The sequence below is a fragment of the Doryrhamphus excisus genome, chromosome 1 (genome assembly GCF_030265055.1).
Source record: "Doryrhamphus excisus isolate RoL2022-K1 chromosome 1, RoL_Dexc_1.0, whole genome shotgun sequence".
Lineage (NCBI taxonomy): Eukaryota > Metazoa > Chordata > Actinopteri > Syngnathiformes > Syngnathidae > Doryrhamphus > Doryrhamphus excisus.
The window spans coordinates 25943967-25958959 of record NC_080466.1 but is presented as its reverse complement, the minus strand read 5'-3'; the positions used below and the strand labels follow the sequence as shown (position 1 = coordinate 25958959).

Sequence of the window (14993 nt, the reverse complement as noted above, 5' to 3'; positions counted from 1 at the left end):
CGTCAAATTATCATAGATAGTACGATACTAATGTAGTAACAATGTTAAGGTTACAAGCTAGATGAACGCAAAGGCAGAATAATGGTTATATGACGACGTTTCCAAGAGACGACGACCCATCTGTGATTTTATTTTGTCAGCCCAAAGCGGAAGTTTAAGTGTGATTGAAGCTAACTGGACGTGTACCCCGTCTTGATCAAGATGGCTGCTGTTGTTTGGGATGAAAAATAATCTCTGGCTGACATCCATCAACAAACACGCCAACTTGCACGTCACCAACTTCCACAACCCCCCCTGCACCGAACCTGACCACCTAAACCTAAACGACGTCATTCTTCCTGGTAAGCACGATCGATTTCTTATCTCGTCAATCGGCAGCATCCTTTAAAATTTTGATTGACACTTGGCACGTCGAGCAGTTCAAAACGTTTCGTGTGTGAATGACGCCAAATGTTCATTGTTTATTTGCTGTTGTCTTTATTCTTTTTGAGGCCCGCCGTCACAGACTCGGTTATTGAGAGCTCGAAGGTTATTCAGGTTATTACGATTCAATGACCTTTAGCAATGACAGGAGCAACATTTAGTTTAGCTTTCTATGAAATTATCCCATTAACATGGTCATGCCTAAAAATATCGCCAACAGTATTGATGAAATATTATTTTACATGTTTTTTTCTGTTTGACGGCCGCGAGCCGTCTGTTTCCATGGTAACTGCAAAGGTCTGGCCCTCATCCTTTAAAATGGCGCATACAAATAACGCACACAAATCAGACTCACTAGATGTATGGGGCAGATTTTAACACATCATTAGATATTGTTAGTTGTATTTATTTGATGACTTAAAAATCATTTCATGCATGACATAAAACACGTAATGTTGCCATTAAAATATGAATTGAATTGTTTTGTAGTAATTGTAATAACCTTTTGCCTGTGTAAATATGAAAGTGATGCAGTGTGAAACTGTTCTGATGACGTTATCTCAAAGTCTGCCATTGCCATGAGCAGTCAGCAGGGGGCACAGTGACAGCGTGTCATTTTTGTGTCCCCCTGCAGGGGGCGTACTGACAGACCGCCAACATGGACACTACCACTTCCATTAAGATGACCACACTGGCCATCCAGAACCTGTTTAGCTACGTGGAGGAGGAGAACCTGATGGCACTCCGGGCTCATCTGGACCGCTTTAAGGAAGTGGACGGACGCAGTGATGTGAGTGCTCGCTCTCATGCAAATGCGAGCAGCTCACGCAGGCCATCTCCGATCTCCATCTCACGATTGTTGTTGTTGTCGTTGGCGGTCCGCAGAACGGACAGACGCCGCTGATGCTGGCGGCTGAGCAGGGCAGCCTGGACATCGTGCAGGAGCTCATCAGGCGAGGAGCCAATGTCAACCTGGACGATGTGGTGAGTGATACAAACACACGCTCACACAGTCAAGGTGGTCTAAGCTGCAGTGATGGGGGTGCTGGAGTGTGGTTGCCAGGCAACAAGATGTCTGTTGTCACGGTAACCACGTGTGTGTGTTGACAGGACTGCTGGTCGGCGCTGATCTCGGCCGCTAAAGAGGGTCACGTGGAGGTGGTCAAGGAGCTGCTGGAGAACAGCGCCTACATTGAGCATCGCGACATGGTGCACTTCCTGTCTGATCAGCCAATCACAGGCCTGGAGTTGTGTGGTAATGTAGTGTAACGTAATGACGTGTTTGTGCGTCAGGGAGGGTGGACGGCGCTGATGTGGGCGGCTTACAAGGGTCGCATGGAGGTCACCAAGGTGCTGCTGGAGCAGGGGGCCAATCCCAACACGACGGGACAGGTAACTCACCTGTCTCTTTCAAGAGTAGTCACATGTTCAAGTGCTCCACTTTCAAGTCAGCATTACGAGATATTGTGATGCGGTGTGTCCTGCAGCAGTACAGCGTGTATCCCATCATCTGGGCGTCTGGACGAGGACACGCCCACATCGTCAAACTCTTGTTGGAGGGCGGAGCCAAAGTCAACTGCTCTGACAAGGTGAGGAGAGAGAACACACACCTTTGTGTGAGCACTGACTATCATCTGTGTGTGTGTGTGTGTGTGTGTGTTAGTACGGAACCACTCCTCTGATCTGGGCGTCCAGGAAAGGACATTTTGACTGTGTCATGCACCTGCTGGAGAACGGTGCTGATGTTGACCAGGAGGGGGCGGTAAGCCGGCAGTTAGCAGGCTGCACGCTGTAAAAAGTGTGGAGGTTTTTTTTGATGTCGCTGTGCTGTGGACAGAACTCCATGACGGCCCTGATCGTGGCGGTGAAGGGCGGCTACACAGATGTGGTGAAGGAGCTTCTCAAGAGGAACCCCAACGTCAACATGACTGACAAAGACGGCAACACGGCCCTGATGATCGCCGCCAAGGAGGGCTACACCGAGATTGTCCAGGACCTGTTAGACGCCGGCACCTACGTCAACATCCCTGATCGAGTGAGACGCCGCAACTCCGCACATTATCTTTGTTTTAACAGTCAGAACTCACTCTGTGTATGTGTAGAGTGGAGACACGGTGCTGATTGGGGCCGTGAGGGGGGGTCACGTAGAGATCGTCAGAGCTCTGCTGCACAAATACGCCGACATTGATATCAGAGGACAGGTGACCGCCCATCACGTGACCTTGAGGGTCCAAAATGTCCCCGCTGACGATCGCCAAGACACTGATGAAGACCTCTTTTCAGGAGAGCAAGACGGCTCTGTACTGGGCCGTGGAGAAAGGCAACGCCACCATGGTGAGGGACATCCTGCAGTGCAACCCTGACACAGAGATGTGCACCAAGGTGAGACACGCCCACTGACACGCCTCCTGAACCAGTGACCAGGAAGTCACAGCCCATATCCACTTGGTTCAGGATGGCGAGACACCTCTGATTAAAGCCACCAAGATGAGGAGTGTGGAGATCGTGGAGCTGCTGCTTGACAAAGGAGCCAAAGTGTCCGCCGTGGACAAAGTGAGAATCCTTCACAATAAAAGTCATTGTTTCTACATGTGAAAACACTTTCAAAGTAAGAGTGACCTTTCATTTGTGTGTCCCTGTCTGTCTGTCCCAGAAAGGAGACACACCCCTCCATATTGCTATCCGGGGACGGAGTCGCCGTCTGGCCGAGCTCCTCCTGAGAAACCCCAAAGATGGCCGCCTGCTGTACCGGCCCAACAAGGCGGGAGAGACGCCGTACAACATCGACTGCAGCCACCAGAAGAGCATCCTCACGCAAATCTTTGGCGCACGTACGTCCTTTCGCTAGGCCGCCGCCACGATCCAGTCTCCATCACACTAAAGCTCCTCCCCCTCGCAGGTCACCTGTCCCCCACTGAGTCAGACGGCGACATGTTGGGCTACGACCTCTACAGCTCCGCCCTCGCCGACATCCTGAGTGAGCCCACCATGCAGCCCCCCATCTGTGTGGGCTTGTACGCCCAGTGGGGAAGCGGCAAGTCCTTCCTGCTCAAGAAGTTGGAAGGTTAGCACACGCACGCACACACACACATACACACACTCACACTCACACACACACCACAACAACACACTTCACATCTTCTTCTCCTCAGATGAGATGAAGACGTTTGCGGGGCAGCAGATCGAGCCGTTATTCCGGTTCTCCTGGCTGGTGGTCTTTCTCTCTCTGCTTCTCTGCGGCTCAGTCGCCGCCGTGCTTGGCTTCACCTTTGACCCCAGGCTCGCCATGGCCGTCTCCCTTAGCCTGCTGGCGCTGCTCTACCTTTTCTTTGGTGCGCTCCATGCCGTCATGTTATCCTCTTTCCTGTTTCCGCTTCTGTGGGGTCTATAAGGTCTGGCTGTCCTTCTGCAGTGGTGGTTTACTTCGGCGGCCGCCGCGAGGGCGACAACTGGAACTGGGCGTGGCTTCTCAGCAGCTGTCTGGCCCGTCATATCGGCTATCTGGAGCTCCTCCTCAAGCTGATGTTTGTCCACCCGCCAGAACTCCCGGAGCAAAGCACCAGAGCTCTGCCTGTCAGGTAAGACACAGGATTAAACCAGGTTTCACCTGCCAGGCAACACACAGGGTTTGTGTTGTCATGAGTGCTGCTGATGTCACAGCGACGTCATCACGTGTGCTTGCAGGTTTCTGTTTACAGATTATAATCGACTGTCAAGCGTTGGTGGCGAGACATCCATGGCCGAAATGATCGCCACGCTTTCCGATGCTTGTGAGAGAGAGTTTGGGTTCTTGGCAACACGTCTCTTCAGAGTGTTTAAGACTGAGGAGAGACAAGGTACAACACGGACACGCACACGCACACGGAGCAGACAAACACACATTGTTACTTTGTGTGTGCTCAGGAAAGAGCAAGTGGAAGAAAACGTGTTGCATCCCGTCCTTTGTGCTCTTTGCACTGGTGATGGCGTGCTTAGTCAGCGGCATGGCGCTGCTGGCCATCTTTCGTGTGGATGGCGACAACCAAACGGTGAATGGCGTGCTGATGGCGCTGGGTAGCGTGGTGGGCGCGGCTCTGCTTCTAAACTGCCGCACATGGTGGCGGGTGTCCGACTCGGTGCTGAACTCACAGAGGAAGAGACTGCACAGTGCCGCCAACAGGATGCACAAGCTGAAGAGCGAAGGCTTCATGAAGGTGAAGGGAGAACCTCGTGATGACAGATTGATCGATTTCCAGCAGTTCTGCAAAATTGTCATAATAAACTTAATTAGATAAGAAAATAGAATAAGAATAAAAACGTGTCCTTCAGGTCCTCAAGAGCGAGGTGGAGCTGATGGCTAAAATGGCGAAGACCATCGACAGTTTCACCCAGCACCAAACCAGGTTGGCGGTTGTCATCGATGGACTGGATTCGTGCGAACAGGACAAAGTTCTTCAGATGCTCGACACGGTGAGAAGACAGCGCTTTATTTTGGTAGGATAGACAGCAGACTCACATCCAGTGGCGGCGTCCCACAGGTCCGAGTCCTGTTTTCCAAAGGTCCCTTCATCTCCATCTTCGCTAGCGATCCGCACATCATCATCAAGGCCATCAACCAGAACCTCAACAGCGTTTTGCGGGACTCAAACATCAACGGACACGATTACATGAGGAACATCGTCCACCTGCCTGTCTTCCTCAACAGCAGGGGACTGTCCAGCGCCAGGAAGATGTGCAGCGGCACCGCCGGCACGCCCGCTAATGGCGACGCCGCAATTGCTGATGGTGAGGGTTTTATTTTGAGCAGCTACCTTTTGGTTCTGACTTCCTGTCATGTAAGCAGGTTGGCACGAGGAGCTAGACAGGAAGCTGTCTCAGCACAGTTTGGGAGAACTGACCAAGTTTGGTAGCAAGACCGCCCTCAATCGCCGGGTACGTGTGTGTGTGTGTGTGTGTGTGTGTGTGTGTGTGTGTGTGTGTGTAACAAAAGCCTGACATCTGACCTGTGTGCAGGACACATACCGGCGGCGGCAGGTTCAGCGCTCTGTGACTCGTCAGATGTCGTTTGACTTGACCAAACTGATGGTGACTGAGGACTGGTTCACGGACATCAGTCCTCAGACCATGAGGAGACTTCTCAACATCGTGTCTGTGACGGGTCAGTCAAGTGACTCATGTCAATCAATCAACAATCAATTACAACATGAAACATGAAACAGACCCACCAGGAAGCGTCTGTGTGATTGACATTGTTATGTGCTTAGACTTACACTGATGAAGGTCATGTGACTTGTGCAGGTCGTCTGCTGAGAGCCAATCAGATCTCTTTTAATTGGGACCGCCTGGCATCCTGGATCAACCTGACTGAGCAGTGGCCTTACAGGACGTCCTGGCTCATCCTGTACCTGGAGGAGACTGATGGCGTCCCCGACCAGGCTGCTCTCAAGAATATTTATGAGAGGTCAGGGCTTGCGTGATTGTGGGAGGTCAAACGTCACACCCACCGGGATCTACGAGAGGTCAAGAGAGAGTATTTTCCTTCCAGGGTTCTGAAGAACATCCCCACCACCAAAGACGTGGAACCTCTGCTGGAAATCGACGGAGACGTACGGAGCTTTGAAGTTTTCTTGTCCTCACGGACGCCGGTTCTGACTGCCCGAGACATTCGGACCTTCCTGCCCTGCACTGTCAACCTGGACCCCAAACTGCGTGAAATCATTGCAGGTGCCTCCTTCTCCACGTCCATCCAGCGTCCTTGTCTTGCGGAGATGTTTCCTTGTCTTATCCAGATGTTTCTTTGTCGTGACCAGACGTCCGTGCAGCCCGGGAGCAGGTGAACATGGGCGGAGTCACGTACCCCTCAGTCCCGCTGCAGGAGGCTCAGCCCCGGCCTACCTCTATGTACAGTCAGGTTTCATCCACCTGCTCACCCTCCGCCTCCTTCAGCGGGCCCTTCAATCCGCCAGTGGGGGGCGTGGTCTCACCGCCGCCTCACAGCAGCTACTACAGTGGCATGGCAGGACCGCAGCACCCCTTCTACAACAGGGTGAGTCCCGGCCCACATGCACGCACACACACACACACATGCTGTTAGAGGAGGAGCCTGAGAGTCAGGTGGGTTGTCTGACTGAAGGAAGGTAAGACCTGTTGCTGTGACGTCATCATGTTTTTTCTTTTGTGTTGAGTCGGCTCTTTCCGAAAGTGACCGTGCGTCACTTGACAGGAAGTGAGCGGTGGCTTGTTTGCATTTCATTTTCATTGTGTTGATTTTCTGCCAGCCATATTTCCCCCACCACCATCACCAGCTGCCACGCCACCTCATGGCGTCCTACCCATCACACCTTGTTCCTCGTCTTCTCGTTAAAAGCTCCCTCCCCCGGGACGCCACCCTTGTAAGTACCACGTCAGCCATGACACACACGCACGAGGTGTGCAGGGGAGGAGTTTGCTTTTCGACATTTTGGATTCATTTCCCAGCATGCACCTATGTTGTTTCATGGAAAGACCAATGAATGATTTTGAAGCTGGCATGGTCACATGACACTGCAGCGACCGGTACATGAGCCCCAGTTTCTCCTCCAGGGCTCTGCCTCTGTGGCGTCGGGGACTCCACCCACCCTCCTCAGCTCCATGACGACGGATAGCGTGTGCGAGCGTGTGCGTCACATCGAGGGCATCGACCAGAGTATGCTGGCGGCGTACACAGCCACCATCAGGAAGGTCGGTGATTGGCATGCTGGCTGTGCGGGGGTCCGCCTCCCAAGTGTAAAGCCTGGCATTGTGTTTGTACACTCAGGCCAACGTCAACGGTCGAGTTCTGTCGCAGTGCAACGTGGATGAGCTCAAGAAGGAGATGAACATGAACTTTGGAGACTGGCAACTCTTCAGAGCCACCGTGAGGCGCCAAAACACTCGCCACACTTACGAGTCAGACCGCCACTCGGTGACCTCACATCCTGTTTCTGCAGGTGCTGGATATGCGGCACATAGAGAGCCAGGTGCTGCATGAAGAGGCCGCCAGCGAGCAAGGCAGCGTTGTGGCAGGCCACCCTGAGGTGGTCCGGCGGGCTGTGGTTCCTCCACGTGCCGGCAACGCCCCCAGCGATGTATCTCCAATGTACAGCTTCAGCCTGAGCTTCGAAGAGTTGAACACGGTGGGCCTGGAAGAGCCACCACGACACACCAATGCACAGTGGATGGTGAGGTTTTGCTCTTTAATCCACCTGACATGAACGAGTGTGCGTTAGCTTTATCAGGTGCTATGCTAACGCTGCCGCACACATACAAAGTTCCATGTTTGTATGCTGTGTGCATCCTCAGGCAGGACCTCAGAGGACCGGCAGCATGACTAGTCTGAACTCACAGGAATCGAGCAACGACATCGGCAAACTGACTGACAAGCAGCAGGCGGAGTACCGCAACGCCTACCAGGAGTACATCGCTCAGATGGCACAGCTGGAGGTGGGTGGCAGCGGCGGCGGCGAGAAGCTAGTCCAGCCTCAGCCTGGACACTTCATGACACCATCTTGCGAGGACAAGAGCAAAGACAACACCGAACAAGATGGACGCAAGTCCTTTGGCAAGAGGGCCAGCGTCAAAATGGCAACTGATAACACCGACTTTGCAGCCAACAGCGAAGCTCTGGACCCCATCACGGAGGAAGATGAGAAGGGAGACCATGGATCCTCCAAGTCCCTGCTGGCCCGTAAGACCTCCTCAGAAAGAGGCGGGCTTGCCGACTTGAAGTCGAAGGTGGGTGGCGGTCTGCACTACCAGAAGCTGACCAGCGACGACGATGAATCTGAAGAGTCCGAAGCCCCGCTGATGAAAGAAGGCAAGATGGCGGCAGACACCAAAACGGGCATGTACTCGCTGGCTCTGAAGGGGAAGGACTACTTATCCGACGCCACGCTGGACAAGAAGGACTCATCCGACTCGGGCGTGCGCTCCAACGAGAGCTCTCCAAACCACTCCCTGCAGGATGAGGAGGCGGACCTGTCGCAGCTGGACAGGTCCAACTTGATCGAGCTGGAAGAGGACAGTGGTGCCAGGAAATCGGGCCTCCCGGCCTCTCTCCAGGATCCTGCTGTGACCCGCATGTCCATCTGCTCCGAGGACCAGTGCAGCCTGCTGGCCACCAGTCCGGATGACACCTGGTCCAGCTCCAAGACCTGGAACCTGAACCGCACACCCAGCAGTGTCACGCTCAACAACAACACCAACGCCCAGCAGGGGGACCGCCAGACGCCCCGCACCTCTGCCCCCTCCACAGACACCATCGACCCACCCACAACAACTGCCCCCACCCGGCCCAGTCCCAACAATGAGAATGTCCGAGTGGTCCACCTGAAGAGGGGCCTCAAACCTGGAGACCCTCCCGAGGTGTGCACCATGACAGCAGATGCCGTCGCCTTTGGCGAGGAGCGCGAGAGCATCCTGTAAAACCACCCCCGCCCGTGCAGCATCATGTGACCTGTGTGTGGCGTTGTGTGTTAATGCATGCTAACTGTCATGACTCCAAATTACCTCTTGATGTCGTTTTTGTTTGGATGTTTAAAAAAAAACTAACAAATGTCCTCTTTGTTCTTAGCTTCATGTTTACAAAAGCATGTGATTGACAGCTGATCAGTGCAGCCGCACCCTTCCTAGGATAGGCTCCACCAGTTAAGTGAGAAAAGTAAATGAATGAAATGTTAAGTAAATAAAGTATTAAATGTCAAGTGTTTGGAATATTGGTGCTGTGATGGACTCATGGAGTATGTATCTATGTGCATGATTAATAAAAATACATTGATGCTGATTCCTGATTGATTGCAATGAAGGGGTCAAAGTTCAGATAAAGGGGGAAATGACAGGTCCCATTAACATGACAGAAGTCCATCTTTTCTAATCACTAAACTGCACTTCAATGCTAGTCAGGTTTCCCTAGCATGTCTTATCAGTCCGACGAACACCTAATTGCTCTCTTGCTACCTGAAGATACAACTTTGTCACTCACAGTCTCGGCTCAGAGGGACGTCCAGTCCAGTCTTGCATTGTGGGAAAGACAACACCGCCAAGAACTGAGCTAACGTTACAGCTAATTAGCACCCCAAGCTAAGTAGGCTGGCTAACGTTTTCACTGTCACATCGCGAGAAAACGTAGCCACTAAGCCCCGCCCTCTTAAATAATGACCAGTGTTCATTCATTCATTTTCGATTAGCTGATTTATTCAGTCCATGACGTCACTTCTACATATTGCACAAAAACAAGGAGCCGAACTCAAAGTGTGCCACTTGACCTAACAACACAAGTCAGCTGACGTGAAAAACTACAAAAATAGAATCTTCATCAAATAAAAGTCCAGTAAAACTTGGAAGAGTTCGGTTCAGCAGGTGAAGACCAGGTCCGAATAGTCGCCGGTGATCAGCTCGCTCAGCTCGGGGCTGCAGTGGTCAGGGAACTCGAAGTGGGACCTTCGGCTCCGCTCGGTACCGCTCAGGTCCAAGTCTTTATCCACCAGAGACAGGCTCAGGTTTGCCGGTTCCGAGGAAGCGTGAAGACTGAACGGGAAGTCGGACCCCTCCGAGGGAAGGTCCTGATCTAGGTCATCCCCGCAGCAGGAAGAACTGGACCCGGACCTGGACCGGGACGAGGAGTCGGGAGAGAATGTTCCAGTGGCCTGGCGAGTGATGTTCTTGAAACTGTAGAAGAGTCGACCCGAGTCTTCCGGTTCTGCTGAAGCAGAATCTCCATTGCGGTAGCGACCCGGTTCGTCGTCCGAGTCGTCCTCCGAGTCACTAGAGTCCCGTTTGAGTACGTAGCGGTATCGTGGGTCGGCGCGCTGCCTCCGTCTGTCGGAACCCACCAGCGGCTTTCTGCTTTTAGACTTATTGTATGGTCTTCCGGTCTTGTCGGCCTCGTCCGTCTTGGTCTTCTTCTTGGGCCGGTACTTGTAGTCCGGGTAGTCGGCCATGTGCTGGAGGCGGAGCCGTTCGGCCTCGCGGATGAACGGAACCTTCTCGGACTCGTCCAAAGTCTTCCAGCGCTTTCCAAGCCGCTTGGAGATCTCGGCGTTGTGAACTTCTGGCGACTCCTGCATGATCTTCCGACGCTCCATTTTGGACCACACCATGAAGGCGTTCATGGGTCGCTTGATGTGCGGAACCGGCTGAACCATGCTAGCTGTTCCCGGAAGTCACCCACACACTTGCTTTAGCCGGCCCAGAAGCTACCCGCGCACTCTTTAGCGAACTTCGACTTGACCGGCCCGGTTCCGTCGGGATAGGTTCTTAGGAGCGGGTCAGCCTGTCTGGACCTCTTCATAAGCTACCGGGAGTGCGCGCGACCACGCCGCCTCCAGCCAATCGCTACTTAGCTTTGTACCCGCCTTTACTTATGATTTAGCCAATCTCTGAGCAGCTTTGTTCCACTTCTTTCCCGCCTCGTCGCAGTCACAGCCAATCGGAGCTCAAGGCCCGCCCACAGGCTTCTCAGCCACTTCCATTGTGTTTTTTTATTACTAATTATTATTATATTAACATCGTTATTATTATAACATCATGGCTATTACTAAACATATTTATCAGTATAGAATAACCTGACTATTATTAAATATGATTAATATTATTAAACATCCATCCATTTTCTATACCTCTTATCCTCACTAGGGTTGGGGGGTATGGTATTAAATATGAACATTCTGACTATTTGACAAATGCGCATCGACAAGAGTTGTTAAAATAAGCTAGACCAAAAGTAACGTGAGGGAAGCAGACACATTATAGCAGGAAGAGTGTCACAGAAGGTCACAGGGTGAGGCCGAAGGGGGTGGGGGGTCATCAGATGGACAATCTAAGTGGGTCAAGTGTGTCTTCTTTGTCCACTCCTGACCGTTGGTGAGCGGCAGATGGTCAAATAGGGGTGTGCCCTCCGTCCCAAAGGTTTCCCCGTATGTGACATGACAACCTCATTGTTCTGTCTTTCGAATTGACCCGGTACCAAGCACCTGATTGACGGGCATAACAAGATGTAAGCATGGAGACATTTTCTGATTGGACAGCAGGAAAATAAAGCTGACTTGTCCTGTGTCAGGAGGATGTAGACTTTTAATTTGAAAGGTCAACTGGAAGTGATTGCTGCAGGTATTACTGCTCCCATCAGAGCTTAGAGTGAGCTGTCGTCCCAAAGATGGGTCGCCCCCAAAGTCGCAAGCGGCTGACTCCTCCATCAGGTGCGATGATGAGGCGGGCATGAGTGGCGGGCGAGTGCGTGGCGTCCATGTTGAACATGTGATTGTCGTCAGGACGTAGCTACACATGCGCATATGTTAGAGTTAGCTTGAGTTGGTGGAGAATTCAGCGTCGCGCACTTTAAGAGACACAAGTAACCTTCTGTGTTGGGAGCAGGATGCGCCATTTCCCAGAATTCCAGTTTGTCGCAAGGCACTGAGCTTCCTCCTCAGGGGTCAAAGTGCAGACCTCCACCTTGCAGGAGTCAGGGAAGTTACCTAGAAGGACACGAAGGTTACAATAATGTTTCCGTGTACTGAAAAGTGGCAGTGGCATTTGGCACCTTTAAAGTGGGCGGTGTCCACCTCCACAGCACGGATGACCCCCACGTGACCCAAACGAAACACCGCCCACTCGTGACCAGGAAGCTGCAGGATGCCGCGCTGGTCCACCTGCAGGCAACACACATGCTGTGACTCCACCCACCGGCCCCGGTCCAAGCAATACTTCCTGTTTCATCACCTGTAGCTTTTTGGGTCTATCCAGTCTGCGCGCCGTCTCCCAGCCGTCAGCCATGTTGGAAGCCCGGCCCACGCCTGCAATTCGCAACATGCAGCATCAGCACGCCATCGTCATGTTAGCTTCACATATTGTCAGTGTAGCATGACATTATTAGCGTCATGTTAGCGCCACACCAGGTTGTCAACAGAGAGAAAGGACTGAACAAGCTAAGAACAGAACGTACCAATCATATTGCGCGGATGGCCAAAGTGGGCGTCACTAAAGCCAAGACAGACTCCTCCATTGGTCAGAGAGAGCAAGTCGATGTCCTGATTGGACGAAACTGAGGACCAATCTTTTTGTCCAACTCCAAACACACGCAATCTGGCCACGCCTCCATCTGATGACATTGGCTGAGCATGACATCTGACTGTGTGTGTGTGTGTGTGTGTGTGTGTTTGTGTATACATATATACCAGGATACAGGTTGAGTCGCAGGTGTGTGATTCTGTGTGGGAAGTGGACCAGGAAGTAGTTATGGCAACGGTCCGGGTATCCCGGCTTCAGCTCGGACAGGCCCACTAAGTCCGGCCATGCCTCTGAGCCCAGCTGTCAATCACATGCGTAACAAGTTAGCAACAGAAGTGACAAGCTGGCATGGTGCCACGGGCACAGGCGTTACCTTGGCAATGGCAGCCAGCTGGCTGTCAGAGGCGGCCATGCCGGTTCTGTCTCCCTCCAGGCAGAGGTCAGGCTCCTCTTCTGGAAAACAGAAAACAGATCAAGTGGGAATCTTTTTTGGACCGCAGAGATGCTGCGTTTGTTACCGAGACACGCCCCCTGGATGGACATGTGGGGTGGGTGGTTCCCTGTAAAGAAAGACGTGTCCACATCCACACTGTATATGAGGCCCGGAACCCCCAACTGGATCACACACCAGTCGTGACCTAACAGAAACACAGCAGCTCAGTAGGCAGGAGGCGGGATTGTCCCCTGGATCCCAGCAGGGGGCATCTGACACTCACCTGGTGTTCGTTTCCTCCTCGTCTCCCAGCCGTCCATCCACTTCCCGAACTCGGTGAAGGCGGACGCAATGAACTGCGGAGGCTCTCGCTGTGGAAATCGTTGCATCACAGTGTGGCGATGACCACATCATAGTATTCTTAGTGTTAGCATCAATAGCACATCATCAGGTATATAATAAATTATTACCATTATTCATGTTTATTATTAATTATGAATTTATTCCCATATTTGACTTTATTCTCTGAACAATATCACTTTTTCTGCAACCTATTTGTCATGTTCTGCAGGACAGGAGTTGTCACTTCCTGTCCAGCGCTCTTATTTTGGTGTGCTGTACTTCCTGCTGAGGGGAAGTTGCAGCCGCTTTACCCCAGTGTTATTGTACACGGCTGGTGGCGTCGCATACCGGTTGTCTAGACATCGACAGCTTTGCAGCACGTGACACTATTTTTTATTACAACTTTATTTGTTGTTTTGGTCGTCTTAAGAAAAAATCTTTTTACTTTAATATTTAAACTTTATGCTACTAAAATTATATTCTTTTCCCCCACAGTATAGCATTGTTCTAGTAAAATTACAGTTTTTTTTCATTGGATTACAACATTTTTCTCTTAAAGTTTTAACATAATTTTTCTAAAATTACTGCAGTTTATCATTTTTTTCTGTGGTTCCTTTTTAACTCGTTCATGTTCTTGTTAAAGAACTAGTGTATTGTATTGTATTGTATTGTATTTTTACAATGCGCTGCGGGCCGATAAAAACAGCCGTACACAATTCGTGTCAAATCAATAAATGAATTAATAAAAGGATTAATGGGTGGGATTTTACAAAAGTTGTGCTGGTGGCCATGTAAAATATAATGAACGGGGGAATATTTACATATTCATAATACATATTCAACATTGCAGGTGACAGAACCTGCATATCAGCTTTCAGAAAAGAAACTTTCAATCCAGGAGTGCTTTTTACCACCAACACCAAAAACATGTCCATATTATTATTAGTGTAGCTAATAATAGTTCTGTTTTGAACCATAAGTCACTGTCATGGTCCTCATTTCATGATGTTACATGTTACGTGTGTGTGTGTGTGTGTGTGTGTGTGTGTGTGTGTGTGTACCTTGAGCAGGTTAGCAGCTGGAGCGAACCATTCATCAGTAGCAAACAAAACCTGAACACACACACACACACACACACAAGCCATAACACACATGACGCCACATCCCATAATAAGCTGTCATTTATCATGAATTGTCCTGACCTTAGCACCCACGCTCTCGCAGGAAAGGTTATTAAAGTTGAGGAAGTGCGGCTGCGTTGGCAAGATGGCTTCTCTGCTGTCTGACATGACGGCGACATGCAAAGTGACTGACGATGACTGTGAAGATGAAGATCAGGACAAAGTCCATGTTTGTGAAAGATGGTCACTGACCATGCAGGGACATCATCACGTGTGACAGCTTAGCCGTATCCGTAAAAATGCAACAGGTTAGGCCTATGGGTTCCCAAAGCGGGGTGCCCCCAGGAATACACCACTTGTTATGAGGGAATGTAAAATAATAAAAAAGAAAATCAATCAATGCATAACTGTCACAAGACCAACTCAGCATTGTATGAAATGTGTATTAAATGAGCAAATCGGTTTGATTATTATTTTGTGTATTAATTGTGTTTCATCTTGAAGATTTCATTTACATTGCTGTTCCAATCCCAGCACCTGTCTGTGAGTGGGGATCCATCCCGAAAATGAGGCTTTATCCTTGGTTGGATGTATTTTTGTGCTTTTTATGATTGTTAAACTGCAAAATAGATATTTTATACTACTTCTAATAATGTTAATAATAATTTAATTAA

At 50.7% G+C, this 14993-nt stretch overlaps 3 protein-coding genes across 8 annotated transcripts; 1 reads left to right on the top strand and 2 right to left on the bottom strand.

Annotated features, from left to right (window-relative positions):
• Window positions 1–174: 174 nt before the first annotated feature.
• Window positions 175–9202, top strand: kidins220b (kinase D-interacting substrate 220b). Of its 4 annotated transcripts, none has more exons than XM_058071654.1 (29): window positions 175–341; window positions 1058–1213; window positions 1309–1407; window positions 1534–1632; window positions 1717–1815; window positions 1911–2012; window positions 2087–2185; window positions 2261–2458; window positions 2526–2624; window positions 2707–2805; window positions 2878–2976; window positions 3077–3254; window positions 3323–3487; window positions 3576–3755; window positions 3836–4001; window positions 4108–4259; window positions 4327–4616; window positions 4732–4872; window positions 4941–5187; window positions 5246–5334; window positions 5416–5560; window positions 5701–5863; window positions 5948–6126; window positions 6213–6448; window positions 6681–6794; window positions 6985–7122; window positions 7199–7297; window positions 7371–7601; window positions 7723–9202. In XM_058071654.1, exons 2-29 carry the CDS (start codon window positions 1082–1084, stop codon window positions 8842–8844), a joined length of 5160 nt encoding a protein of 1719 aa, XP_057927637.1. In that variant the 5' UTR covers window positions 175–341; window positions 1058–1081; the 3' UTR covers window positions 8845–9202. The 4 variants fall into 4 exon arrangements, with proteins under 4 accessions (XP_057927637.1, XP_057927628.1, XP_057927654.1 ...); XM_058071645.1 differs by having other exon boundaries at window positions 5243–5334; XM_058071671.1 differs by lacking the exon at window positions 6681–6794.
• A 397-nt stretch (window positions 9203–9599) lies between these two features.
• sox11b (SRY-box transcription factor 11b) lies at window positions 9600–10746 on the bottom strand. The gene has a single exon (XM_058077528.1). It carries the CDS (start codon window positions 10560–10562, stop codon window positions 9771–9773), a length of 792 nt encoding a protein of 263 aa, XP_057933511.1. The 5' UTR covers window positions 10563–10746; the 3' UTR covers window positions 9600–9770.
• A 726-nt stretch (window positions 10747–11472) lies between these two features.
• allc (allantoicase) lies at window positions 11473–14542 on the bottom strand. 3 transcript variants are annotated; one of them, XM_058072124.1, is made up of 11 exons: window positions 14401–14542; window positions 14260–14310; window positions 13140–13227; window positions 12942–13061; window positions 12797–12876; window positions 12591–12723; window positions 12359–12514; window positions 12136–12209; window positions 11957–12065; window positions 11773–11891; window positions 11473–11694 (listed from the first exon to the last, which is right to left on the bottom strand). In XM_058072124.1, the coding sequence occupies exons 1-11, from the start codon at window positions 14485–14487 to the stop codon at window positions 11542–11544; spliced, it is 1170 nt and encodes a 389-aa protein (XP_057928107.1). In that variant the 5' UTR covers window positions 14488–14542; the 3' UTR covers window positions 11473–11541. The 3 variants fall into 3 exon arrangements, with proteins under 3 accessions (XP_057928107.1, XP_057928118.1, XP_057928126.1); XM_058072135.1 differs by having other exon boundaries at window positions 12797–12873; XM_058072143.1 differs by lacking the exon at window positions 12359–12514.
• Window positions 14543–14993: the final 451 nt, after the last annotated feature.